Source organism: Pomacea canaliculata, linkage group LG5 (genome assembly GCF_003073045.1).
Source record: "Pomacea canaliculata isolate SZHN2017 linkage group LG5, ASM307304v1, whole genome shotgun sequence".
NCBI classification, from domain to species: Eukaryota; Metazoa; Mollusca; class Gastropoda; order Architaenioglossa; family Ampullariidae; genus Pomacea; species Pomacea canaliculata.
The window spans coordinates 4340553-4368461 of record NC_037594.1 but is presented as its reverse complement, the minus strand read 5'-3'; the positions used below and the strand labels follow the sequence as shown (position 1 = coordinate 4368461).

At 37.5% G+C, this 27909-nt stretch overlaps 3 protein-coding genes across 6 annotated transcripts; 1 reads left to right on the top strand and 2 right to left on the bottom strand.

The window, feature by feature from the left end:
* Positions 1-106: 106 nt before the first annotated feature.
* On the bottom strand, positions 107-10802 carry LOC112563483. Of its 2 annotated transcripts, XM_025237385.1 has the most exons (12): positions 10644-10802; positions 10204-10345; positions 8477-8612; positions 7883-7973; positions 7354-7450; positions 6983-7117; positions 6485-6608; positions 6155-6313; positions 5329-5678; positions 4880-5039; positions 4559-4657; positions 107-3702 (listed from the first exon to the last, which is right to left on the bottom strand). In XM_025237385.1, exons 3-12 carry the CDS (start codon positions 8610-8612, stop codon positions 2459-2461), a joined length of 2595 nt encoding a protein of 864 aa, XP_025093170.1. In that variant the 5' UTR covers positions 10204-10345; positions 10644-10802; the 3' UTR covers positions 107-2458. The 2 variants fall into 2 exon arrangements, with proteins under 2 accessions (XP_025093170.1, XP_025093171.1); XM_025237386.1 differs by lacking the exon at positions 10204-10345 and having other exon boundaries at positions 10644-10798.
* Positions 10803-11018: 216 nt separating this feature from the next.
* Positions 11019-16475, top strand: LOC112563486 (dnaJ homolog subfamily C member 28-like). Of its 3 annotated transcripts, XM_025237391.1 has the most exons (7): positions 11020-11121; positions 11572-11669; positions 12544-12934; positions 13591-13698; positions 14455-14621; positions 14963-15163; positions 15616-16475. In XM_025237391.1, the coding sequence occupies exons 3-7, from the start codon at positions 12563-12565 to the stop codon at positions 15992-15994; spliced, it is 1227 nt and encodes a 408-aa protein (XP_025093176.1). In that variant the 5' UTR covers positions 11020-11121; positions 11572-11669; positions 12544-12562; the 3' UTR covers positions 15995-16475. The 3 variants fall into 3 exon arrangements, with proteins under 3 accessions (XP_025093173.1, XP_025093176.1, XP_025093174.1); XM_025237388.1 differs by lacking the exon at positions 11572-11669 and having other exon boundaries at positions 11019-11121; XM_025237389.1 differs by having other exon boundaries at positions 11572-12934.
* Positions 16209-27877, bottom strand: LOC112563913 (WD repeat-containing protein 75-like). Its single transcript, XM_025238387.1, has 20 exons — positions 27577-27877; positions 26327-26456; positions 25257-25322; positions 24339-24432; positions 23970-24112; positions 23382-23452; positions 22889-22987; positions 22581-22669; positions 22232-22387; positions 21684-21874; positions 21289-21476; positions 20941-21098; positions 20431-20617; positions 20187-20279; positions 19671-19750; positions 19136-19380; positions 18393-18530; positions 18033-18115; positions 17795-17885; positions 16209-17352 (listed from the first exon to the last, which is right to left on the bottom strand). The coding sequence occupies exons 1-19, from the start codon at positions 27684-27686 to the stop codon at positions 17831-17833; spliced, it is 2376 nt and encodes a 791-aa protein (XP_025094172.1). The 5' UTR covers positions 27687-27877; the 3' UTR covers positions 16209-17352; positions 17795-17830.
* Positions 27878-27909: the final 32 nt, after the last annotated feature.

The following is a 27909-nucleotide window of genomic DNA, read 5'->3' as shown; positions in this document are numbered from 1 at the left end:
TTTGGATTATTTCTTTATAAAATTTGATTTAAATAAGAACTAACACACAAAGGGGCTGTAAGCAATGTTGGACCTCATTCACTCCAATCTGGACATAAAGCATGTGTGACATTTTTAAGTTTTTATTTCATTAGCGAAGAGCAGAAGCATCAGCAGAAAATGTGCAAAGGTGAAAAGCTGCAAGTTGCAAAGACATCAGCGCAACAAAAACCAGTTCTACTGTAGGTAGCTATTCATAACATGATGCTGAGTGGAATAGAAACACAGCTGACTATTAAAATGTGCAGTGTGCTCCACAGTTCACACATATTCAATTCTGATCTCATTTCGTTTAGTTGACAAGGCTTCGCACAATAAAAGTAAACATGAAGGGATGTGTATATGATGTACAAGTTCTCTACTGTTTGCAAAGATAAACACTAACCCATTAACAAAACTACTACTACATTACTAGACATCTTGTATAGACAACAGGACTCGTATACATTCAAGGACACAAAAAACAGTAATTGTTTTCAACACTTATTTCATAAAGTGTCTCTTCTTGTAAATATTTTCTTGATAATCATTTGTTTTCCTATCTTTGTACTTGTGCTACTTTGTAAATAAAGTCACTCAAAACACTTGAGAAGTATATGAAAAAGTTTACTAACTACAATCAATATTTCTTCATTATCAACTTTTTGCATGTCACAAGTGAAGCTGATCCAAGAATTAAAAATGGCCACAAGCCTGAAAGACTAAAAGTTACAAAAATATTTTAGATGCATTACAATTAGCCAAATATATAAAGAATATAAAAATCAATAAAAAAAACCCCAATGTAATAATTTTGCTCCAAAGCAAACAAACCTGACAAATGATAATACTTATGATCTTTTTAACAAATGAAAGAAGCAATTTTCAGCCATTTAAAAAAGGTTTCCATAATTGTGCTCTTCCAGACCTGAAAATGTCTTTGCTGTCCATAAACAAATCTTGTCTGCTTAAGGTGATGAAAGTAGAAACACACAAACCTACGAAAAGACACTTCTTCAACAACTAAATAGAAAAAAATATGGCACTGTTTTCTGGACTACGATGTAAATATAACCAGGCTTTAAATGGCACACAAAAAAGCCGTAATAATCAAGCTTTGCATCTAGCCAAGATGATCAATAAAGTATATAACAATGGATTTCCTTATTGTTTCTACATCAAATGGGATTTTTAAAAAAGGCAAGATGAGGGGATGGGCAGGGTTTCTGGTGCTTTATGCTGTCAGTATCTATATCACTGCAAAACTGCAAAGAAAGAACAGCATGCCTGAAATGAGATCTGAAGCCAAGACAGTCGATTCCCACTGTACTGATGACGTGCTAACAACTGCACATGTTAAAAATACAAATATTAAGTAAATTGTGATAAGGAAAAAAATAGTGGTTTCATAGGGGAGTGTGTGTGTGGGGGGGAATCTTACTTTCATGTACATTTTTTGAAGTGACATTCTATGTCTCCAACAATAACCCCAATAAAATCTTTTGTGATAAAATACTTTCATATCATGTAGAAACTTACGGAGTGAAGGAGCAGGGGCATTGGTGTTTTACACCAAGACAGCAACTAAGGATATATATCGCAGCAAAGCAGCCAGTCCCTGTAAACAGATGGCACATGCACAGAAACGACAGCATGCTCGAGACAAGATCTGGACCCCAGAGAGCCAATCCTCACTGCATTGCTGATGGGGTGGTCGGAATTCCTCAGAAACATTCAAGCCCTGATAAACTGTTCCTTCCTTTGAGATTTACAAAGTTTTACATTTCACTCCAACTTGAAATGTTTCCTAAAGCCTGCTTTGAAGGATGTGCACTTCCTCATCAAGAATTAACAGAGCATATAAACATGTTAACAAGAATTATCAAAGCAGTTTCAAATGATAATTATGACAGATTTGACATGGGGACTCCACCAACATGGAAAGAGGAATCCAGGCATCTGAGAGCAAGTTTTCATACAAAGAACATAAAACCAATGACTTCCAACAAAGCATGGTTGCTACACTCATAGGACACTAGGAACCTCTACTTGCAACAGTCAAGCAATTTAACATGGTCTGATTTGGGAATGTGATCCAGCATGACACCTTGTTGAAGACTGTCCATCGAGGGTGGTTGATACTATTGTCCAAAATAGGCCAGAGTGGTAGGCCCTGTCAGCTGCCACATCTATCCATGTGCTTCACACAAGAAAACGTACTGTTGAAGAGACGACCGACTGAGAGTAAAAATTAAGCGCAGAGCAAGCAAAAGCAAATGAAAAAAAAGAGACTTTCCTGGTTAATACATTTGCCTTACATAAGGAGTGCTATTTTTTTTTCTCTTGTATTTATGGACTTTCAACCAGGCAAAATGCTTGTTAGCTTCCTCCATGGCAAAAACACTGGTGCTGCATTAACCAGGTGGATCCAAAGCACTGCTCAAAGCAGCAACCCAAAAAAAGGTATGTTTCCAGCCTGCTGTTGGATCGACTCTTCTGCAAAGGAACCAAGTTCAAATGCAGCTTGTGGCTGCACTTGTACTGCCCTCATGACAGTGGAGCATACTTCAGGCAGGAAACCTTGTGCCGCACCAAATGCCTCTTGAACTGGCGCACTGACAGGAAATGGTGGCTGTGCCTGCTCATTTGCCTCCACAGACCAGGGGTTAATGTAGCGGGCAGAGGAACCACGAGGCATTCTTACTGCTACTACAGCATCTTCAGCCCTTGTAATGGGCTGCAAGGTTCTAGCAGGCACCTCCTGCATCGTGCGTGCAGAAGGTGTGGGAGCAGCACTGCCAGCCACAAAGAATGTAGCAGGAGGCAAGTCGCTTTGTGGGCTTGGCTGCTTATCCACAACCCCAGGGTAAAAGATCATTTTCTTCCCAATACTTAATGGTACTGTGTGCTTGCCTGTACCACTGGCTGATTTTATGCCATATGGATGTGCATGACCCTTGGAGCAAACAGTTTTGCCTTTCTTAGAAACTGCCTTAGAGGGTGCACGGGCAGAGCCACCCTTCCCAAGGGGAGCTATAGGAGGAAGCATGCTATTTACACCATCAGGAGGAGCAAGGGGATGGACTGGGGTTTCCAATGTACCCTTTCCTCCTTCAAAAGGAAGGGGCTGAGTTCCGACATTCATGTTTCTCCGCATACCAAGAGCATCACCAGCAAATGCCACATCTCCAGCCTGCTGCACACCAAACTGGGTGGGTTTCCAAGCTGGCTTCTCTTCTGCTTGGCAAAGCCCCACAGGAACTGCTACATCTGGTATGCAATCCTGTGAAGTGGTCACACGCAGAGAAAGGTCAAGGTCAACTCCCTGGTCTGCAGCAGGAGAAACCTCATCCAGCTCCATAAGGGCAAAAGTGTCGTTTAGCTGCACAGTATAATAACCTTCTAGCACCATGTTCTGTTTTGCCTCAGGAACCACCACGTTCTGGCGGAAAGTAGTTGGAAGGTTTGTGGGGGCTCCGGCAACAAGCTCATGTTTACTAGCCTGGAAGGTCACATCCTGTGAGGGTTGAACATTTCTCACTAGCAGGCCCAGCTTTTGTTGACCTTTGACATCATGATCTTGCAGAGACTGGAAGCTTGCTGTTCCAAAGAGATGATCTCCTCCATCATGGAATGATGTGACCGCAGACTGCCAGACATCTTCCTCCACAACCATTGATTCACCTGCACCAGAAAAAGAGAACACTGCTCTACATACCAGAGGGCTGTAGTGAAAAACCATTGACTAAATGGTGCAGTTTTACAATGATTTAAAATCATACTAAATGCATCCCTCAATAATGGTTTAAAACAGGGATGCCAAACCTACGGCCCAGGTGCCATATCCGGCCCGCGAAACTTCTGCCCACAGTGCAAGAAATCGGCATGTTAGTAATAAAAAAAGACCTAAAAAAAAAAAACGAAAAAAGGGAAGAAGAATTATTTATCCCTATGTAGGGGCGTTTCTCAATCTTTTTTTCGATAGACGAACATTTCGATTCAGTGCTCCGACTTGGTGTCTCTACGATGCAGCTGGACATTCAGAAGTTGGTTTCGGGTAAACAACTTCAAATATCCCACTAATTACTACATAATTAATGGTAAGTACAACTTGTTTCTAATAAAAATGGTAGCTGCTCTATTTTTTTTCTTTTTTTGTATTTTTGCGGTGAAGCGGCCCGTGACGCACGTGGGAAATGTGTATGGCCCGCAGGCCGAAAAAGGGTGGGCATCACTGGTTTAAAAGATACATCAGTCAAAATATCAGAAGCTTTTTTCTTTCCTTACCAAAACCCTCAATGGCCAAGAAAATTTAAAAAAATTGAACTTTTTAAGGTGCTGGGTTGTAAGTTCCCATCACAAAAAAAAACAAAACTATTTCTTTCCCTGTGGCAATACCTATTGATTTTTTTTTTAAACAAACAATGGTCTATTTAAAACATAATGGACATATGAAAAGTATTAATCAAACCAATGAAAATATTACGTAAAGCATAATGATATTAGCAATCATCAATGTTTAAAAATACATTATGCATACCTGTATACCCTGAGACTGTATCATGAACCTGGGTTGGCACCTGCAATTCTTCGTTTTCGCTCTCTTCCTCCTCTTCATCTTCATCAATCACTGGCTTACCTATCAACAATCAAAACTAGCCCAGTTAGTTCCGTCAGTAGAGACTTTTCACCATTAACAATGCAGGAATTGTTCACAAGAGACTCTGAACACTATTGCGAATCAGTAGTACTAAATCCACAGCTTGACACAAATAGGTGAGCATCCTAAAGATGAACATTAAAAAAAATAAAAACAAAAACTTAACATTATAGAAAATTCTGTACTTTCCCACACACTCACCAGAAAGCCACTCCACTGCTTGTGAGTCTGTCCAACGTTTTTCAGGGTCTGGTTGTAGAGTGTTTTTCAGGAGCTCCTGCAAGATTAGGGGCAGTGGCTCATCATATACAAAGGGCCCCTGAGTGGCCCAGCCAGCAATGCGGTGAGCATGTTCAGTCATCTGCAACCCCAAAAAAAGTGCACAAATAGACGTGTAAGTTCTTTTAAGGGGTCACAGAAATAGTTCTAAAGAATGTTGTAAATGCTACTTATGTCAGTCAACCTGTGCTAGTACAAATACCTAAATATTTTACAGTAAATGTATTAACATAAACAAGAAACAGAGCCAATGTAAATTGTAAATTACATAATTCCAAGTTGCTTGTACCATGTGGGTATAGGGAGGTGGAGAATACTTTTTGACATGAACAAGTCTTTTATCTATATTTTCAAAATTTAGTTCAACTGACCAGCTGAGCTTTGAAGAGAAATGACTTTTGAGTGTCATTAGATGTGCCTACAAATTTTGCTTCCAGAACTTTCAGAAGATGGCGCAGTGTGCACATGAAATAGACTGTCAGTCCCATTGCATAAGTGTCAAATGATGCTTGGGGTGGAAACTGTTCTTTCTGAAGTTTGTTGTAGTCATCCTTAGAACGCAGACAGGGTGCAAGGCGCTGCCATAGCTCGGGAGCCCAGTATTCTGGTGTCAGCTGCATGCTAAACGACATCATCTGATCGCCTATCAGGCTGGAACCAAAGTCTGCCAGCATGAGGTGAAGCTGGTTGTGTGAGGTCAAGTCTACCAAAATGTTATCAGCTGCAAAAAAATTATTTTTTATTAAACTATGCACATCCACCAGCTTAAGAACTAAATTTCATGTTAATCAAAAGGTTTATTCTAACTTGTTGACTATCCAAGGCAAACATTCTCCCACATGACACGTACTCTCCCTTCCAAATACAGCAACACATGCACAGTCAATACAACACAATCAGCAAGTATGTAAATGCAACAATATCATTTTTTTTTTAAGTTGCAGCCAGCAGAAAATTATATATAGTAGCATACATAACTGACACACAAGAAGAAAAATTTCAAGGTGCTATCATTTTAAAAGATTTCACTCTTTGACAAGCTGGTCTTATCTACACAAAACAATTCTGTGTCCATAGAAGATTTGTATGATACTCAAATGAAAAGAACTACACACACATATGGGAAAGAGATGCAAAAAGGATTAGAACTGCAGGTCAACCTGAACTTGATACAGAAACTAATAAACCAGTACTCACGCTTGAGATCTAGGTGATACACCTTGCGTCTGTGCATGTGGTGAAGAGCTCGGAAGCCCTGACAGGCCAGATCCTGCACCACCCCATAGTATAACTGTGATCCTGTTTCAGGCCCTAGTTTATTTCGCAGTTCACGAAGACGAGTGTACAGGGATCGACCTGTAAGTACCCAAGACCAAAAAAGTCTCTTTAATGTAATTTTCATCAAGCACTTTACTGTAAACATGGTTTATGTTGCTCTTCAACTCTCCTATCTCAAACAGTAGGCAGAAGAAAGTGACAGAGTGTGTGTGTGTGAAAGAGCGAAAGAGATAAAGTATACTGTCTCACCTGCATCTTGCATCATGATGTCCACAGACCCAGCATGACAAGCGAGTGCATAGACTTTACAAATATTGGGATGGCACAGCTTCCTCATTGATATCACTTCCTGTTCACGAAGCTTCTTCCCATCCTGCAGCAATGACATGTTTTGTATGTGTCACTTTTTGTTTTCCTAACACCTCTCCCAACTTCCATGCCAGTGAATACATCAGTAACTGCATGCATGAAACTGCATCTTCCCACATATGCATGCACAATTTTATCAGATCATATGACCACAGGACAAAACATTTATGTAATTTATCAGAAATTTCTCCAAAAACTGAACATACTCTCATAATTTATCTTGATTATTATAGAATATCTAATGCAGACAGTAAAAAAAAAATTAGCACTTATTTTAAACCTCTTTAATACCCAATCAGTTAAAGACAAAAACAAAACTGGAATCAAAAAGATATGTATTGTCCTACTATTCTATAAGAGAAATTTACACGCTTTTACCTTCATGTGCTTCCTGACAAACTTATTGCCAGAGTTGTCTTTATATGCTGTCACATGACCACTGACCCCTCCACCTCTCTGTTCCAGTTCTTGGAATTGGTTTTCTTCAAAGTGCACGCTATGTACATTGAAGTCCTGTCACACAGGTTCAGTAAGCATCAATAACTTAAAATGCTTGAAGATGGCAAACATTTTTTATAAGTTCATCACCAACACACTTTCCTGAGAGATAAGAAATCAAATGAGGGATGGAAACAAAAACAGACTAACAAGGAAATTTTTACAGAGTTATTCAATGGCTTACATAGGTGCTGACAAAATATTTCTTTAACAATTATATTGAAGAACTACAATGTCTATACAATGTTCACCTTGTGTAAGACAACTCCACAACTGGCTGATCCATCCTTCACCCCCCTCATGAGATGAGTGATCACCAACTCTGTGTCTCTCTTATTTTTTGGCATCCTGTAGCAGAAGGCAATAATTTGCTTTCATCTGATAGCTTCTCTGCATCTACCATGCCACCATTATCAATTAAATTCTCAGACAACAGATTATTCATGTCTGAGACAACACCGACAGATCTTTAAAAAAAAAAAAAGAGAGAAATAAACCCTTCAAATTTTGGTTGCCTTGAAAATGAGAATAAACTATATTAAAAACAGTGACTCTCCATGCTAGCTGATTATGTTATATAAAAGGTGTATGTGTTGGTGTATTTTGGGGAGGGAGAGTAATGTGTAAATACAAAAAACTGCCGACTCTTGTCTACATCATGTGTAAATACATTCATATTTTTTCCAGATCACTCAAAGCAACATCAAAAACTTTTCTTGAGTATCAAATGTCACAGAGCTACAGCTGTAGACTGAAAAATGAATAAACATGATGTCTTACCATACTTTCCCACTGCTCATGTAGTTGTCTAAGCCAATAGACTGCTCGTCATGAGGCATGGGTGGAAGAGCCTTTTGTAGTCCAAGTGTACCTGATAATCATAAGACACACAATACTAATCTTTTACCGTCTCGAAAACCATTACCAACCCACATGGTCTAATTCACTTTCTGCTAAACAGCAGTCACTAAAATGTTGTACATTAAAATGCACAAGACAATCAACAGGGAAACGATCTCCAGCTTTATAAAAACTAGTTTTTAATAAAGCCATATACAAATGTGTATAGGCAAGAGATAATGGTGCAGAGAGTACAGATGATTGTTAATAGGAATAGACAGTGGCTCTGGTAATTTATTTGCTCAGTCATTTTATTTTTCTCATTCCACATAATATGTCTACAGCAACTTCTTGAAAATAAAAGGTATTTCTGTCCATGTTGTATCATCACCTATATAGATCAACTATCATCAAGGAAGCTATAAATCTCATAAGATTTTTTACTGAAATTACTAAGCAGAAATATCAAACATGATTTAAAACTTCAAGACATTGTGTATCAGAAAAACCTAATGAGCTGGAAAAAATACTTACTATAAGGGTTGTCAAATGCAAGACATTGCTGCACTTCAAGTGATGGCAAGGTATTTGATGGTGTGGCCACCAAAGCATCCTGTGCAGTTCTTAGCCGAAGTGTTTCAGCAATGCCTCGAACCCTGGAATCCATCATCTGAAAAAGAAAAATATTTTCTGTGTGCCTTGACATGCCGTCTGACTAAATGACAACAATTGTTAATGTTTGCCACATGTGAGTGATTAAAATAATAATACAATATTTTTATCAACCCAGCATGGTGGCAAGACTTTCTTGTTATGAACCATTACCATGTCCAGAAAAATGTCAAGAAGCTAATATTAGAAATGTACATAAATATGCTTACAGTATCAACTACTGCCAGTGGGATACCTAGACCTAAAACTAATTCATCAAATCCATAAACAATCAAGACATTACTAGTTTGACCTATATATCTATATGGTGGTGTTTGCATCTCACCAATGGTAGTTTTCCCCCTTCTTAGATTTTTGGAAATGCTAATTTGTACAGAGCTTGGCCTAGCCATTTGAAAGTAATGTTTTGCAGCATATTGTACTTGTATATCTTCAATCTACTTAATACAGCCAATTTATCAGTTGAACAGTATTATAAATATGAATGTTTGATCATTATACTAATCATTATTATGAATATGCATCCATCATGTATGCCTATAGCAGTTATCAGCATAGTGCTATAAGTAAAATGATCTTAATGTGAATATGCATTCATCACGACTCTCACCCATGTTAGTAATCATGCATTGCTCATTATCGTTTACGATAAATATATTTAAATAGGTATACAGGAACCAGGAAAACTAGTACTTGAAAAAGCTTCTAAGTCTTCAATCTAACCTTTCTCCAGCTCAATTTGACTATCATATATTTCTCATATAATTTGATGCTTTTTTGTTGTGATTGTTAATGTGTCTTATCTCCACATGTAAGCCACATTTTGAGTCTACATTTGTATACCTGTCAGGGCTTCTGCTAAGGCTAAATTCTTTGGGGTCCCAGGGACCCCTTCTTCAGATTTTTAAGGGGTCCCTGTTCTTCGCCCAAATTTGAAGGGGACCCCATTGACGAAAACTGAAGGGGTCCTCCGAACTTTTAATGCGTACTGTACGCAATTTTTTGCGTAAGCAGAAGCCCTGCCTGTGTACTTTTTTTTAAAGCATGCTGCAGTTACTATAAAAATGGGAAAATGCACACTAAAAATATATTTCATTATTATTTAGGACTTCACATGCAAAACTGAGACAGAAAAATGAAGGGTGTGGATAAACTTAACAGGTTTACTGCACTCTACAACTATTAGAACTATGCCCCAGACTTGTGGTTAATGTGCTTAACTTTGAAGCAGGTTTGAGGTTCACTCAAGCCTGTGACAAACTTCCTGCTCATCTAGCAGAAATGGATACCAGGAAAGGGTTTGGGTTAAAAGTGAAGTTACAAATGTGCTATTTATTATTATAAGAAGACTTATCTCTGCCTTCCACCTGTCATGACTTTTAACTTCACTTTTACCTACTGGCAGATTCAGCCCGAATTTTACAAAAAATGATGATTGCGACAGACATATAAAAACAAGCATTCATGAGAATAATAAAGCAGCAAAGCAGCGGCGGTGTTGAAAGCTATATGTTTTAAATAAATACGATTAATATATGAAGAATAGCGGAACAGAGCAGTATTCCGTCAGTAAGTATCCTAAGACTTACTTAGATTGGGCTAGCTTGCTATTTGTTGGGAAAAAGCATCGTTGGTGAGTAATCACCGGTGAAGAGAGAAGCAAGTGACATCTCAGTTCAGTTTCTGAGAAATGGCTGCATTGTGGGTTTCCCCGAATCCGATCAGCACAGCCTACACAGAGAACGTAGCGAAAACTCGATAGACACACCCATAAAGGCATGAATTCTCCACATTCAGTAGCCTAAAATATAAAACACGAAATGTTTTCTTTTCCGCGATCATCCTATTTATATATATATATAAAATACTAAAAGTCTATGGTAATTCTGATTATGAGCCTGTGTTTTAAAAAATGGCCGACTAGGAAGTATTTCAAGAACTATAGAAGCCCCAAACGGTTTATGAAAGAAATCATCATTTAGGATAAAAATGACATTTGCAAATGACAAATAAACAAAAGTATACTTACAAAGTATGACTGTAACTTAAAGGAGATAGAATATGAATGATGAAGGGTCAGAGGACGATCTTTCTTCCCCGCCCTCAATTCCACGGTGTTTCTGGTCCCAATCAAAAAAAAGAAATTCTAAGGGAGCTAATATCAATACTTCCGGCGAAAATAAAACCTACGAAGTAGACTTTCTCGCAGATGAGATCCAGCCACATTTAATTTTATGAGTTAAAAAATTCTATAGTAGACTTAAAATGGCAAAAAGCCGTTATACTTGGTTTACTGAGCCCAGATTTCGCAAACACACAGCAAATGCTAAGCGTATTCGTGGTCGTCTGCTTTCCGGACTTGACGTCAGTAGTTAAAGTCCTTGAACATGGAGCCAATCATACTTGTCGATACATCGTGTTACGCCAACGCTTTGAGGGAAATTCCCCTTTCCCAGAAATCAACACCGTGGTTTCGTCATTGCAAGAAAATGTGAAATCTAACGGATGTACGCACTTTTCGCTTGTTTAAAATATTTTAAATAGCTTACTACAACAGTAGCCTTTATCAATTAAGATGCTAACGACTTAACGATAGGCGTTAAAAATCCCACCACCGTTAAAAGAAAAGAAGCTAAAAGGAATGAGGAGGGCGGTGGCGCGAGCTGCTGTACGTCGATCACAGTACAAAGTTTTGATAAAAAGTATTAGAGCGGGTCTAAGTAGTAGCCGAATTTTTGCAGACTGTTAGTCGCTCTTGTAATTAGCTTAGATGAACTGTACTCTTGCCACCTACGTCTTCTACAGTGAGATATCGTCGGGAAATCCACAGTAATTAAAAAACAATTAGCGTGGGCTTAAAACGTGATACGATTCAGTCGATTTGACCGTCCATGATTTGATTGTACAACTGGTATGCGCATTGGATTAATTTACAACTTAATTTCATTCTTTTGCAGTGAATAGGTCACAGTGTGATGCAAAAAGACTGCAACTCCTAGTTTAAATTGCGTTACTTGTAGCTGGTCGTACTTTACAACCGACGATTAGTTGGACTGTGCGTGGCAAAGTCTACATTTAAAGTAGATGGGTTAAAAAATTGTTTTATTTTGATAATAATAATAATACGAGCAACTGATCATTCAAGGGCATTGCAATGACAAAGTATTACAGTCGTGTAAAACACCTCCAAAAATTAATACAATTTTGAACCAGTAAATTCAAAGGCTGCATTATTTGGAGAGGGTGATAGAAATAGCACACTGCAGTTATATAGAGAAAAATAGTTTGCAAACAGAGAAATAGTATGCAAGGTAATCTTGAGAGAAAAAAAACTTGTCTAGTGCTATTCTGAATAGTGGAGGTTTAAATGAGATGACCTAAAAATAAGCAACGACCAAACCAAAACTAAAAGGGTTTGCTATGACACCCTTCATGGTTGGAGAACGTCAGGTCTTACCATGCCAAGGCAAATGCAGGCAGAACTTGAAATTCATTAAATATGGGAGATTTTTTTCTTAGCAACAAATTTGTATTAAACGAAACATGATAAGAACATAAATTTTGAGGGACAAGCAAAGAACAACCATTATGGGATAGAACACATTGGAGTACATGATGGGACAGACACATGTACTACTTGTTGGCTGCCCATCTTATGGAAACTCATAAGTCAGTGAAAGCAAGGGATTGAAGATGTAAAAATGTTAATAGCTTGGAGTAAAACTATTGCTGACAAAATACAACAGGCTAATTTTGAAGCTGATTTTTTTGTACTGCCAGCAAAAAAATTCAAATGCCCCTTGGAAGAAAAGAGGTTCCCCACCCATGCTGTACATTGTAGACACTTGGAATTCTGTAGTTAAGGGTTATGATCTTTCATCTCCTCAATCCTGTCAGTAATGTTAGGACTACTATACTGTATGTGACAGTGTATTCCACAAAGCAGTAATGAAGTTGCTGGTAGTGACATCTACAAGCAGCCTAAGCATAGGCCGTTATGCTCTCTTCTGCTTGAGTACCACAACAGGAGCAGGTTGTTCAACATGTGGATGGAGAAGGAATCCAACCCTCTTTTTAGCAGGCTGTCAGCAATCATCTCTTCGAAACCTCCATACATCAAAACCAATGTCAACACATGCTGATCTGAAAATTGAAGTAAACAGTTGCTACGAGATGTTGGGCGTGACACATGAAAGTGAGGATTCTGAAGTTCGAGAAGCGTATCTTCACAAGGCCAAGGCGTTCCACCCCGACTCAGGAGCTGCAACTGCAGATGCTGAGAAGTTCAGTCAGATTAAGGAGGCATACAAGGCAGTGCTTGTGGGTTAATAAAAGACTTCCTGTTTATTAAATTAGTGTGTGCATAAACTTTTACATTTTTTCTTACTGAAAGACAAATGACATGCAGTTCCCATGACTGATTTAACAACTGTCAGAATTTGTGTGTGAGTAAATATGCAGTATCACTTGGGGGAAGCTGTTAGAAAACTGCCACACCAGCCAGAATATCATTACCTGTTTGGTACATCATACTTCCCCCAGCTGACCCAGCCATCAAATGGGTACCTGACCCCTTAAAAGGGATTGGGGAAATAGGCAGCAAGTGAGAGACAAGCCCCAACCTCGTAAAAATCTGGCCTGGAGAAAAATGCTACAGAGCTTTTAGTAATTGGCCACTGAATAAATAAAGTTGTATTTTATCTTTAACACCTTGTTCACCAAAGACTTGCATTTTTTTTAATGTATGAAAATGTATGTTTTATTTGTGTAGGATATGTGTGCAATTAGTTCGATTGCATGATACTTTGTGAATAATGCCATTGTTGAAATTTCTGTCAATCCCTTTGATATGACTTGGAAGCCCCTTTTTTAAATAAGAAAATTATGGCATTTTAAAACTTTATATTTTGTGTGCTCATGAAATTCTTTTGACATTGAGGGATCTATTGCTGTCATGGTAACGCTGTGTGTATCAGGCACATAGGAAGGGGCGCAAACTCATGGAAGAAGAAGAAAAAGAAGCAGAAGTAATTTTCGATATCAAACACACTGTTCCCCAACATCGGCAGTACCTAGAGTTTGAGGTAAATAGCTTTAAGACTTGAAGCACAAGTTATGTTGTTTTTAATTGAAGTAGCTTTAAGTGAGCAAGTCGGTGCTAAATTCAATAACTTGGTTCAGTTTGGTTTTTTTAACATGTAAAAAATCTTTTAAGTTAAATGTTTGTGTTGCCCTAAATGCAGTCTTGATTGCAGCTTATGACCTTGGTTGTAGACAGACTTCAAATTATTCATGCAGTATTCAGCAAGTTTACTCTGTGTGCATGCATGTGAGAGAGAAAGTGTAGCTTAATTTGCAAGTTTCTAGAATGTCTTTTGAGGGGGTGCAAAAAGAGATTTAGAACCTTGGACAACAAGCACATCTAACAATAAAAGGCCAAGTTAAACAGGTGTGATGTTATGCTAGATTGTTTATCACACTTAAGTGGCCCTGAATTAACTTTTAGCTGTCTACAGGATGTCTGACAAGTGTTGCCTATGTGTGTTCTCATTTATAGATGTGTAGTCTCTACTAAAACAACAACCTGTCTCGCCATCTTTTCCAGCGTTTCTGTCATTTTTCTTTGTAAAGAAAAGCATTTCTCTCATTGGTTCTAATCTTTGCACACATCATATCTCAAAACAATGTTAGCCAGCATGCTGCTTTTTTAAAAAACTGCACAAAACATAATTCATAGTTGTTCTGCTGCTAAAATTATATTGAATATAGTAGTCAGCAACACCATTGTCTTCCGTTGTAGTAAGACATCACAGGTAACAAATTCAATCTGCTTTTATCAGGGTGTTGGCTTTGGCACACCAGCACAGCGACAGCGACAGTACCAGCAATACAAAGTGGTGCGTGCAACAGAGAATGTCTACCAACACCGTGTCCAGAAGTTAGCAGCTCATACAGAGGACTCTCTAGTGCTCAAGGACAAACAGCAAGCCAAGAAAACAGTCATAAGGTGGTCTATATTGTAACCATCTAAAGATTATCAAAAGTTATGAGGGAGGTTTGTGATGGGACATTTGGATGATGTAGAAGAAACTGTCTCAGAATTAATCTTTTACAAAAATCATGCCGTTTTCTTTAGAAATATTAATAGTCTTGATATCTTCATGACAAGCAACCATGCTACTAAAGTGTAACAAAGGCACCATTGGTTTCATGTTGGTATAATGTTTTTTCTCTTCAAGGCTCTTTCACTTTGTTTTCATACATTTCTACGTGAATAATGATACATAAAATTTAATAGGAAATGTTGGAGTAGCCAGCAGAAATTTAACTATCATTGCAATTTCCCAGCAATGCTTTACACCGACTTGTTGAAGACCTCATTCAGGAGTCAATGAAAAGAGGTGACTTTGACAACCTTCCTGGGCAGGGAAAACCACTTGATTACTCTGCACACAACCCACTAGTAGACTCGGCCACATACAACATTAACAAGATCCTTGTTAACAATGGTTATGCACCAGAGTGGATCACACTGTCTTCTGATATCAGGTGAATGCTCTTAGTTGACTGACGTTATTGTTAATTTAAATTTTAAAATATTTAAATCTTTTATCTTTAATAAAACGCTGGAAGAAAATTATGGTTAAATGCTCATAAGCAAAAGTAATAGCTTTAACTGTAAGGTTGTACAATGCAGTCTCTCATCTGTTTTGTGCCCTAATAATTTTAAAAGGAATCTTTTACTGTCCTGAATATTTTGGTCTTAGTTAACTACTTTGGATTGGCAAAACAGAAAAGCATTTATTATTGGTATCTTTATGGATCAGCAAGTGGCAATAGGAAATTTTTATATTTCTCTGGACATCTTAATAAGATAAACAATTTATAAAGGCACTATCCAAAAATAGCAAAAAAAAAAAAAAAAGCTACGACTATTTAACCATAACTAAAATCAAAAGTATGTAGCACTGCCTTTATAAAGAGCTTATGCTTTCTTTCAGGAAAGAAATAAAACAAGCTCGTGAAAATCTTGCTGTTGCTCATAAGCGACGGAGTGAAAATCCAACATCAGCCTATGATGCCAGATTTTGGCAGCAGACTGTGGTTAAATTTCGCACAGACATCAAGGAAATCAATGCCAAAATTGATAAATACAATCTGATCGTGCCATTCCTAGAGAAGCAGAAGATGCCTTACAGTGCTGAGAGGGAGGTGCGCAGAGTTCTAGAAAATCTTGACCAGTATCTACCTTCTGATGGAAGCTATTCCTATAATGTCTCGCTGATGGCAGAGACATACCAGTCTTTGCCAAACCAGTCTATAGACTGGAGACAGGTGTGGCATGATATTAAGCAAATCTTCAAGGCTGGAAAACAGTAAGGCTAGTGAGAAAGGAATTTGCTGGCAGTGACTTTGGTGTGTGCTAGCTGTTGTAAAAATTAGATGAAAGCAACATTATGTGGAGTTTGACTGCTCTATTTGTGACTAACGTGAATTTAGTTCTGCGCTTATCTTGATTTACATAGATTTATATTTGTATAGGATGGCTAACACAGGACTAGGAGATTCTAACTTAAGTTTATAGGTTGTTTTAGTTAAAATGGTTGGGAAAAACGTTCTAGCCAACATATGCTCATTACACTGTCTTAAAGAGCATATGATGTAATATTTGAAACTGACAGCTCTGAGATGGTGCTTTTAAAGTATCAACCCACATATCCCACTGTTGTGGCCCTCTTTTCCTTGAGGAGTAACAAGGAATAAACAACAAAAATAACTGCTTTATGAAGTTGAGAATTTTTTTCAGTCCAGACATATTTTATGTCCAAATTTTATGCAAAATTAAAGAATATTTTGTGGAGTTCGTTATTATTAATGCTGAGTTTGCTTTTTTTTTTCAGCATGAAGCTGTTCAAACAAAGTGGATTGTAAAGTAAATCCCTTCTAATTTAGTTTTTAATGAGGAAGATGCTCTACTTTTATTATCTAAAAATTTCTTTAAAACGATTCCTCAAAAAAGGAAAACACGAGGGTTTTAGGTTTAGATATCTTCTTTCTTGTTCCTAATTGCCCCTAGTGGAGCATAGGGCCGCAACCACACCCCACCATCGGACCAGGTTCTGGGCATCCCTTTCCAGTTGGGACAGGTTTAGATATAGATGAGTTATCACATTGATGATAGTTATTAAATGATGGGTTATTCAGGCCTCTACAAGTGGCACTCTTAGTTGAAGCAGGCAAAGATTTAAGTGCAGTTGGGTTGCTTCTACAAAGTCATCTTGAAACTAATCAGAGAAATAAAAAAATGTTTTTACAAGAAAAATTAAAATTCTCTCAGCAAGGTTGACAATCACACACACAAAATTCCAATGTTTTCACTTTTTTTTTCCCTCAATATGTATACATTTCATGACTGTTACAATAATCTGTATACAATGTACAACTGTGCACTTCATAACATTGTTTGCTATTGCGAGCTCATACATTCATGAATCTATAACACTGCAAACATCCAAATGTTCGGAAAAAGAAATGTACATTTTGAACACTGATGAGCTCAAATCAAGATGTCATGTGTTTTATGCCCTCCCACCCCCGAAATGTTTCACGAGACACCACAACTGACTGCGAACAACAGCATGCAGCAAAATAGAAGCAAGCTGAAAGACCATAAGATGATGATGCAGAGAATGCAGACACTAGCAATCTTCAGCCATTCCCACTGTTTGTTGCTGCAGCTGAAAATGCAAGAAAACCCAGCTGAGTATCAGAATGAACCAATAAAATTCCACACAGACACACAAATGTTACATCCACACAAAAGACAGAACACAATGCATGGATCATGCAAACGTGTGCCCACCCTCTCACCTCCACACTGAGTTATCTCCCACAAGAAACGAGGAGGCAATGTCTCTAGCAAAGTCAGTAGACCTACATTATAACACCAAATACAAGAGATTTGTTCTCTGCAGCCCCACCAAAAGCAAGGATGGAAGGGCTATTTAGTTACACATATTCCCAGCCAACAGTAAATTTGACATAAAAAACAAAGTGTTAAAATGTGTTTTAAGACCATTACAGTGATAAGGACATCATTATAATATGCTGCAAAAATTTTTGTATAAATAAGCTGTGTGCAGCAAACCATGCAAATCTCAACACTGCATGTGCACTTACTTAAATTACACCTGAAGTTTCTGCTGCATCCATCTTCTACTCATCCTCTACTTCCATGCTTTCTTCAGTTTTCTGACTACTAGGCTCATAGCTGTCAAGAGAAGAAATAATATTTATAATCTTCTGATTTAAAATCACCACAAATTATTTGTTTAAGCAAAATGTAAAATAACTGCAAACAGATGGGGATTAATGTACAGCTTGACCACTATATTTCCAACTTTCAACCAACATTTACCTGTTTGCCTGTAGCAGACTCTCAATGAACTCTGAGCAGAGAGCGCGCATGTGTGGTAGGTTGTGGGCCGAAGTCTGCAGAATCTGCATAAAAACAAAGTGCTATTTAAATACAGAATCCCTTTCTTGAAAATAAAACTTCTATGCAGCAGCAGTTACAACCCCCCCCCCAAAAAAAAAAATAGTGTAAGGACCTAAAAAGAAAAACACATTTGTTTATGGACAAATGCATGCTCATTAACAGGTTAATGAATAGAACACTTGCACCGACAACACATACACTGTCTATAGAAGTGTAATGGACACAGTAGCACATTATGTAATGCAGTAAGTAGTTCAAACACTATCAAGAGATGCTTACCCTCTCTACAACAGATGATGCAGGTTGCCATGCCTTCCCTGATGTTTTGTTTGCTGGTGAGGAATGGTCTTTCTGCAGTTTAGCTGAACTCAGCAAGGTACTGAAAGGTGTTTCAGGAAGCACTTGCTCCAGCTGCACCTGGTGGAAAAATATTTCAGGAGTAACTGGATGATCCCTTGCACTTTAGTCACCAGCTTGACAACTAATTTAACCCACCTTGCTTTGCAGTTGTTCAGCGCAATGCATAATTATACAGAGCATTAAATACCCCATTTATAACTATGGACAAAGAATTATTCTACTTCTTTTTTCTTTATTAGGTTAAGTTAAAATGTCCCATAGCTTACATGCACCATTGTATGGCACAGCACGTGGAAGATGATGCCTTACCCTCTTCTTCCACCATCTTTACCCCTGATTTTTCATAAATACAAATTATCAGCTACACCTGTTTATCCTCTGAAATTCACATTTAGATTTACACAAGAAAAAGAAATGCAAATTTATGCACACCACGGCTCTTCACGCACACTATATATGAAGAGGGAAATTAGTTTTGGCTATCTCTCTTAAGAACAGTTGTATTTTGGGAGCTATTTTATATGCAGTTTAACAGTAAGATATTTTTATTTCTCTCTCCTTTTTTGATATGGAGTAATTATATGTAACATTTTTGATTGCATCCGATGTCACCTCAGTTTTAATCTGAACCTCAGGATTTTAAGATAATGCTTTCTTCTCACTTTGGTCTGTGGAGACTGTTTTTCTCCTTCCAATGTACTTGAATACTCTAAGGTCAGTAGGTGCTGTTGATTGTCAAGCAAGAACAGACGACTCTTATTTTGCCAGGAGAGTGGTCCATCATCTTGCTGCAAGCCAGTCTCACGGGTGGAAGCAACAGGTATAAAAATAGAACTAATTATAGGAGTCGCCATGAGGTGTGTGTGGGAGTAGACTGGCTTCCAACTGCTTGGTCGAAAGACAAATACTGCAAGTACACAAATATTGATAACATGAGAGGAACTTCCAGCATCCTGGCGGGAATAATGGTCAACCAGATGTGGATGAAATTTTGTACTGGCAGAAATAGCCTTCTTTCATAGTATCTGGTAGTCTTTTATCATAAATTCTGGCACTCCTTAAAATGAACAAGTAAGAAGATAACTAAAATTTCATATGCTTTTCACTAACCCCTACTTTTTCAAGTTTTGTTATCCCAAAACTTTAGTTTCTTCCTAAAAGTCTCTATTTTTTAAAAACAATTTCTTAAAAACTTACAATCTCCACCAGACGATACAACTGCCATTATATCTCCATCAGTCACCAACACCCAGCTTCTACTGCTACATGCCACAACACTGTAAACACAAGATACTTTTTTTTTATATTGAGCTTTCAAAATTAACATGCATGAACACCCAGACACACACCAACACAACATTCATGCAAGTGGAATGATTTTCTACTTTTCAAGTAAGGCCCAAAGATTTTTTAGCTCTTGGCTGCCATTGGCTAGTGACTATTTACACCTGCTAGTCCAAATTGTAAATATTTTGAATAATAATAATAATAATGATACATTAAGCATTAGACTAGCCACATTAGAATGCAAAATGTTTCATTTGCACAATTTTCTCCTATTTAACTGTGGACTTTGAGCCATGTACCTTAGCAGTCATTGGCAATAAAAACCTGATGGTATCTGTATGAGGAAAATTTCAGTAACTTTTGCAGTCAAACCTGGTTACAGTTTGCTTTGGTATAAAACTTGCATGCACACACACACATACATACCTGATAATGAAATGAGGTTCCACACTATCATAGTGTTTTGCTGTTGCTGTAACAACAAGGTGAGGGGAGCTCTTTCCACCAAATTCTACAAACCTAACAAAACAAGACACAGTTATGCATCAACAGCTGATATTTATGATAAAGATTCATCATGTCAAAGTGATCTATGTAAACAAGTGTCACTGGAATGTTTTTAAGCAGAAGTGCCCCTTTGATTTTAATTCAATACTTGCTGTGGATTTACCTTATGACCTCTGAATGGCCTGGGTCGGAAACAACTGCTTTTAATACATTTACATCTGGATCCCAAAGTGTCAAAGTTGCACCGAACGCCACAGCAAGAATAGAACCATCCTCAGAAAACCTGGCAACACCAGCAGGGTGATCCCGATAAAACCCAACTGAGTCACAGGTCCACAATTCCATTGTCTCTAAAAAGAAGAAGATCCAACCAACAGGGAGATCACTTTCACTGCGAGTAGATAACAAAGGTGTTATGTAAATCTTGTGTTTTGTCATATGACTCCAAGAAACACAGCTTTTTAATGCATTGCACAATCAAAATATTGTCTTCTCACTCTCCTCCCTACCCAATAAAACTTTTAACTTTACCTGACATCAGCACAAAAATCTGACTCTTAAGTAGGTTTTGTTCCAAACACCTCCAAACTCACAATAAAGACAACCATCACTTACACATTATTTTAAAGAGCATTTCTTAAATTTATTAATTAATAACAAAGCAAGTGCATACTGTTAATCTGAGGCTTGTTTACCAGCCTCCAAAGTTTGAATGTCCCATCTTCACTGGAAGTGACCGCCATGTGCCCTTCACTCGGGCTTTGTGGTCGAAATTGTACAGAAACAACCCGTTTTTTGTGTGGGCTTTCAATGGTTGTGCTTAGTTGGTAGCTGGAGAGACCAAAAAGAAATAGGGCATTGAATAAGATGTGTATACATAAATAATGTACCACACACAAATATCACAAAAAATTTCAAGGCAATAGCATCTGACGCTTTTTTTTAATTACATTGAACTGGTACCTGTTATTAGTTTTTCAGTTATGCATTATGAAAAAATAAAAGATTGTGGCATAAATACTTTTGCTTCTCTCGGTTGTAGAACCAAAATTTGAGCCGATACTCAGGCGTCATCACACCATCATCCCAGCGTTCGAATGTAAGCAGCCAACTGCCTTTGTCATCAAAGGCTGCCTGTTCTACCTCTGTTACTGGCACTTGTACTTCTAATTTGTCTGGGGATATGTAGTTTTGACCAACAATGTCCAGCTGCAAAACAGATGACAGGTTCAAGCAATTACTTTGCAGTATATCTGGAAAAATACCTTTGATTTATACATGTGTCTGTGCATGTATGCACACAAACCAGCAGATATGTAAGTAAAAGGGCAAATGCTAAGCAATCAGCCAGACCCAAACATACAAAAATCTAGCACTATTTCTGTTTAATAAAACCAGAGATGGTTACAAACTTACATGAAACAACTGTGTGTCTGTTCGTAAGCAGTAAAACTGAAGGTGTCCTGGGCGGCCATTAGTCACAAGGGCCTTACTTCGAGGATCAAAGATCAACCCAAGGGGCAAATCACATTTAGAAACATCTGCTCCTAAATGAGCACGTGCCAGACCACGGATGGCAAAGTTGATGTGGAAAATTGCTTGTAATCAACTGAATAACTGAAAAAATTAAAAAGTTAATGTTCATTCTTCTAAAATAGTATTGAAAATATTTTTTTCACAACAATGACCAAACAGTGCTATTTGAAGAAGCTTGGTGACAAGGGAAAATATTGGTTCTTTATAAGGAAAACTATTTTCAATATCCAGTCCAGGCACATCAAAATTGACATTAGAGTAGGAAACACACCTTTCGCACCTACATCAACACATCAAGGCAAACTTTTTTTTTCAAAGCATACAAACATCCAAAAAAAAATATGTAATCATGAACTCCACCGTTACAGTCATCACTGACACTATGCACACAAATCTCTCCTCACATTCATGACCACAAAATGATTTACCATTGTCTGTATGACTGGTAGCATAAAACATTCCGTCTGGGGAGCAAGCAATATTGCACAAAGGTGCCCCTAGTCGAGGCAGAAAGTCCCGTTGCTCCATGTTTGTATGCCATTTGACCAAAACACATTCATGGCCACCACTTAAAAAATAGGAACCTGTAAAATGATTTTTTTTTTAAGAAACAACAATCCCAAAGTATAAGCTCAAATGGTGATGTTCTCTACCTAACCCTTTTTGTCAGAGTGTCACAATATTGATACTAAATTATGTCTAGTTGGCCCATCAATAACAGTTCTATAAAGCAGAATGAACATGAAGTTCAAAGCAGTAAATTCCTCATTTTCTTACCTTCTTCAGTAAAGCTTAGGGTCTGCACAGGCAGTGAATGCCAGTGTCGGGATGAAGTTACCACTTTAGATTTAGACAAAATGTTCCACCTGTTAAGACACAAAGATAGAATGGTTGAAGAGCCACTTATCAAAGTTAACTTTCTTTCAGTAGAGGAGAGAGCTTTATCCTGTGTGTATGACTGCATACAATGCACCTGTGAGCATGTGCAGTCTCTTACATCAGCCCTATCCCAATGACATGCATGGGAGGCATATGCCTAAACAAAACGGTGGTACTGCTTTTTAGCCCTTGCAACTTTCACTTACCATAAAGTGATCATGCCATTCTTGTGGCCAGTAGCTAGGCAATGTTCTGTTGGGTGACAAGCAATACATGTAAATGGATTTGATTTGTCTCCATGGTGTCTGGAATAGAAAGGAGAGAAAATGATGTCACCAGGGTGGTGTTAACAGCCTTCTACACCAACAAGTAAACACAAAAGTCAATGGGCCACACTGTACTGTACAAACACACACACAAAAGAACAATAGGAACAAGGCCTCTGAGTACAACTATACAAGCAAATCAACAAGCACACCTATCACAGACATCTGTATACAGAAAGACGCTGCCATGAAAACAGAATGTTGATGCATGCGAGAAACAAAATGAAATATAGAAGACTATAGAACAGAACACAAGCAAACTGACAAACCCAACTCAGTAAAACACAAGCACAAGACACACAAAGCAGCAAAGACTGTCTATGCTAACTACATTCATAGTTGAGTCAAGCAGTGACATGAAGAATCTACTTACTTCTTGTGAAACCGTTTTCTCAAGGAATAAACAAATAACTTGTTGCCATTCACAGCTGCAATGCAGTCCCCCTGCAGAAAGAAGGTAATAAATGAAGTATGTACTCCTTCAGGCTAATGTTGGAGGATCTCAAACTGTTGGGTGCTTGTGATAACAACTACAACAGCAATATTATGATATTGTAATTGCTGCTATTTTAAACCTGTTCTTCTCTTACTTTATAAATCATACAGCATGCAGTCATTTTAAGAAAACAATTAACTTAAAATCTAAATGCCCACTCTCTGTAGAAATGTACACCTGATGTTAACAATAAATTTAAATAACTGTATGCCTCAGTGGAAACGTAGAGAAAGTTGCACAAATAATTCTTAAATATTTGTTGATCTTGCTATATCACTGTAAATATATTATGCTGCAGTTTCTTTCTTGATTATGTGGAAGCAAACAAGTGCTAATGTTTGTGCTGTAATAATGTAGTGATAAATAATATCCTTAAGCGTGACACCATCTATTGCACAGTAACAGTGCAATAAAAAAATCTTAATGCAAAAAAAAAAAAAAAAAAGGTTTTAAAAAAACACTTACTCCACATCCAAATGACACTGTCCTATGGTCATGCTGACATGAAGAAATCAAAATTTCTGCTTTTCTGTGAACATCCCGTTTGTCATTGACAGCTGCCTTTGATGAACGTCCTGGATGCAGTTTTTGGCGTAGGATGTTGTAGCCTTCAAAATAATGACAATGACATTGTAAAACTATTCAGAAGCAATGTTTGACAGTCCGTGTGTACACTCCTATCATCCAAAGTCTTAAAGATGCAATGCATTCTATTACCAGTACTACTCACTCAAACAAAAATGATAAATAAATTCTGAGATAAAAGCATTACGAAGTTTGGAACAAATAAAGAAACTGACACTAATGCAATGTACAGACTGGGAGACTACTTACTTCCATCAAGGGGTCGATGTGCCACCACTGTAACAGTGTTGCTGACCTTGTCCATGTTAAGCAGCGCATGCAGCGGCATGTGCAGGTCATGTGACTGTTACAGCCAAGCCAAATGAAACGATAATTAAAAAAATTGTTACATTTAGTCACTATGTCAGGTGTGTGCTGAAACTATCAAGATTACTAGCTGATGTAAGTGAAACCATAAAACCCATAATATGAGCTGTCATTCTGGAAGGTATGTATGTATATATGTATAATTGTATCAACGATATATTTTTATTTAAAGAATGCTCCTAAAACAAAGGTGTCTTTGATTCATGCTCGTCTGGTTCCTTTCCCCATTAAAACTCTCAGATGACACAGATCAGAATCTTTACACAAAATGGTTCTACAAGAAATCACTATAACCTTCAATTTCTTACAAATATGAAAAAAAAAAAATCATGTTACAGTAAATTTAAATTCTTATGTACCTAAAATGAAACCAAATAAAATTATGCCACAGAGTTAATCTATTTTTCAAAAATCATTCAAAATTTGGAAAATTGCAACACCAATGATAAAATATATTTGTAATATGACAAAAAATTTTGTTAATATCATGTTTTTGAAAAATAAAATAAAATAAAACATGACTTTATTTACCCCAGATGGCAGTTAGTAGACTAAGCACATTTTATTTCTACTGCCTGCAGCAAAATGTCAAGCTGAAGATGCCAAAGTTATCACCTTGCTTTCCCTTCATAACAATAGTTTTCAAGGCTTCTCACTAATTTAAAAAACCATGCACAAAAGAATAATTCCTGTAGCACGATGATGGGCCAAATAAATTTCAAAAGTTAAGACAAATGAATCTCTACTTAATAATAATTAACATATATTACAAAGAAGAATGATTTCAAAGAGAGGACTGACCTTGAGAAGCACTCCATCTGAAAAATCCCACTGGTTAATGATTCCATCCAGACCACAAGAAAGCAACTGAAAGCACATGTACATATAAAATGAGGAGCTATTGGGACAAAAGCAACAATAGCTAGAGGAGAGCAAAAGATCCTTCCATTTGTTATTTGTGAATCTTCGCTTGTCTCTTTTAACACCTGCAAATCATATGATAATGTATGTAACAATCTTGTCATCGAGATTCCTAATATACCACTATTGATAACTCACAATAAGTTCTTGCAGTTTGCACTATTTTGTAATGTCTTTCAGAATAAGGTGAGCTACAATTTTACCTTTTACAGTTTCACTTGAACCAAGTAGTCAAACAAAGAGAAGATGAGTACAAAACTAAGGCATAACAAAATGCTCCAAACCAAGGCCCAAATATTAATAATATTCAGCTTATAATATAAGGACACATTTCTCTGTCCATTTTTGATTTAAAGGTTAACAATATTTTATTATTATTGCCTGAAAACTTTCAAACAATGGTAGCCTTTGAAAAGGACTAAAAAGGTCATTAAGGAAAGAAGCACTAAATGTAATGTATTCAATGCTCAGCATTTCATGAAAACCATTCCAAACCTTATGTCTAATAGATATCATAAATCACTAAGTAAATTAATGGATAAAAGTAAAATCCTTGAAGGCATGTCTGTGGAGTTTGCTCCCTCTAAATGTATACAGCAGGCAACACCAGTCAATGTGTTCCAGTGTTTGGATATCTAACTCTATACAGAAAGTGTAGTCTGAACCATCTTCATTCTCTTAAAGGCTGAAGTCGAAGTGGGCGTGTTTTGAAATGGCTTTGCCCATGCGAGGGAAGGTAGGAGTACCCGGTGGTGTAATTGAAGACGACTGGCCGCCAGCATTCTGCACCGCATGTACTCCTACCTTCCTTTGCATGGGCGATACCACTCACTTCACTCAGGAGGGACGACTTCGGCCGTTAAGATGAGTGTGTAATACTCAGAGCAGTTTTACATAGGTCTTAATGAATCACTGCTATCATTGCTTTTTTTAATCCAAGTAACCCTTACTTGAAATTTGTTGCCTGGATGAAGGGCCAGTCCTGTGACAACATCTTTGTGCCCCTTAAGCTGCTGGACACACTGGCCGTTGGCGGTGTTGAAGACTTTCACAACCAGTCCAGAGCAACAGAATAAAAACCTAGTTGGACACAATGGCACTCTGTGATTACATGTTTGCCAAGGAAAAATAGGCCACGACAGCAATACCACTGGCCACTTAAGCTGCAAACAACTTCAGCAACAACATCCACACACTTACTGAACTTGAAAAGAGCTACAAGTGGATATCACAATAGAGATAGTGTCACTGTGTCAAGAATAAAATAAACATAAACAAAATGACATTGTTTTCAAAAGAACCAACACATTTAACTATGCTAGACTTTTATGGGTTATGTGGTAGAAAAATGCTATTTAACCCTTAGAGCACTATTATGGAATTGGCTTTGCCAGGAAAGCACAGAGAAGGTGAATTTCATTACTTTTATTGTAAAGTTCAAGCATATTCCTTTCAAAAAATGTATAGGTTTCTCGGTCTAATGTTTACATGAGAGCAGCAATAATAAAAAAAAACCAAATTTCACCCACTGTCGTCTTCACAGTCTTTAGTTATTAGCTGATCTTTGTAATACTTATACTTCTATGCAGTTCTAAGAGGGATAAGTGATGATGTGTTATACATATATAAATAAGATTTGCACAAATCAATACAAGTTAAATGGCACTCAGTCGACCAGAATCTACTTAGTATTTCTTAAAGTAAGGTAACATTAAATACATATGGATCAATACAATAATAAACAAGTAACACTAACAGAATAATACTAAAAACAAAGTTACTGAACACTGGAAGTACGTGTATTTTAATGACAAATATATCTTCGCCAGTCGTTTAGTAAATAATTTTTAGTGCAAAGTGCTTCAGCAGCAATTAGTGGAGAAAAGAACGATGATCATTAAGATTTGAGTTTGCAACAAATAGCTTGAACACACATTGCGAATTATAAACTGCTTCTGTAGTCTATATTATCACTTCCGCATCTAACGTTCTCTGAATTGAATGGTGTCAGTATTTTTTTTTATGTCCTTATTTCAATTTTATCTCACGAACATTATGATAAAGCAACTCATCAAATATTCATCTGTAATTTTGAAAAGTATGCTATGACTATCACACACTCTTCCACATTGCTCAGTGAGATACTTGATGCCAGTAACTTCTAAGAAAACAACAGAAAGATTATTCCATATGTTCTTACTGTGAGTCTCTTGAAAATAGCGTTTGTCCCTTCACAAGACTTGCTCCCGCGCACAGTGATAACACAACATTATCCTTCTGTTGGTCCATGCGGTCTTCGGGGGCCGCCATCTTGACTCTTCACTGCGAGAAAACTAAGGAAAGTCTACTCGTCCAACTTCCGGTCCGTGTAACGTGCTAGCAGCAAGATGGTGCTCGAAATGAAGCCACTGAACCCCGAGGCAAAACAGAGGATCGCCACAATAATGGGGACGGCTAGAATAATTTTTCAGTGGGGTTTTGTACCGACAGTCCTTTTCTTGGGTGAGTATTGTAATTTTTTTTTAGTCACAAC

What these genes read in the sequence shown, in the direction of transcription:
- LOC112563483 (XM_025237385.1), bottom strand. Translation starts at nt 8,612, where the DNA reads ATGATGGATTCCAGGGTTCGAGGCATTGCTGAAACACTTCGGCTAAGA. An exon ending in CATCATGATGCAAGATGCAG is followed by an intron (nt 6,314 to 6,484) that starts GTGAGACAGTAT and finishes GGGTACTTACAG; the next exon opens with GTCGATCCCTGTACACTCGT. An exon ending in AGCAGTGGAGTGGCTTTCTG is followed by an intron (nt 4,658 to 4,879) that starts GTGAGTGTGTGG and finishes GATTGTTGATAG; the next exon opens with GTAAGCCAGTGATTGATGAA.
- LOC112563486 (XM_025237388.1), top strand. Translation starts at nt 12,563, where the DNA reads ATGAAGTTGCTGGTAGTGACATCTACAAGCAGCCTAAGCATAGGCCGT. An exon ending in AGGCATACAAGGCAGTGCTT is followed by an intron (nt 12,935 to 13,590) that starts GTGGGTTAATAA and finishes TGTGTGTATCAG; the next exon opens with GCACATAGGAAGGGGCGCAA. An exon ending in ACACTGTCTTCTGATATCAG is followed by an intron (nt 15,164 to 15,615) that starts GTGAATGCTCTT and finishes GCTTTCTTTCAG; the next exon opens with GAAAGAAATAAAACAAGCTC.
- LOC112563913 (XM_025238387.1), bottom strand. Translation starts at nt 27,686, where the DNA reads ATGGCGGCCCCCGAAGACCGCATGGACCAACAGAAGGATAATGTTGTG. An exon ending in CTATTTTCAAGAGACTCACA is followed by an intron (nt 26,457 to 27,576) that starts GTAAGAACATAT and finishes GTGTCCAACTAG; the next exon opens with GTTTTTATTCTGTTGCTCTG. An exon ending in CAGATGGAGTGCTTCTCAAG is followed by an intron (nt 24,433 to 25,256) that starts GTCAGTCCTCTC and finishes TGGCTGTAACAG; the next exon opens with TCACATGACCTGCACATGCC.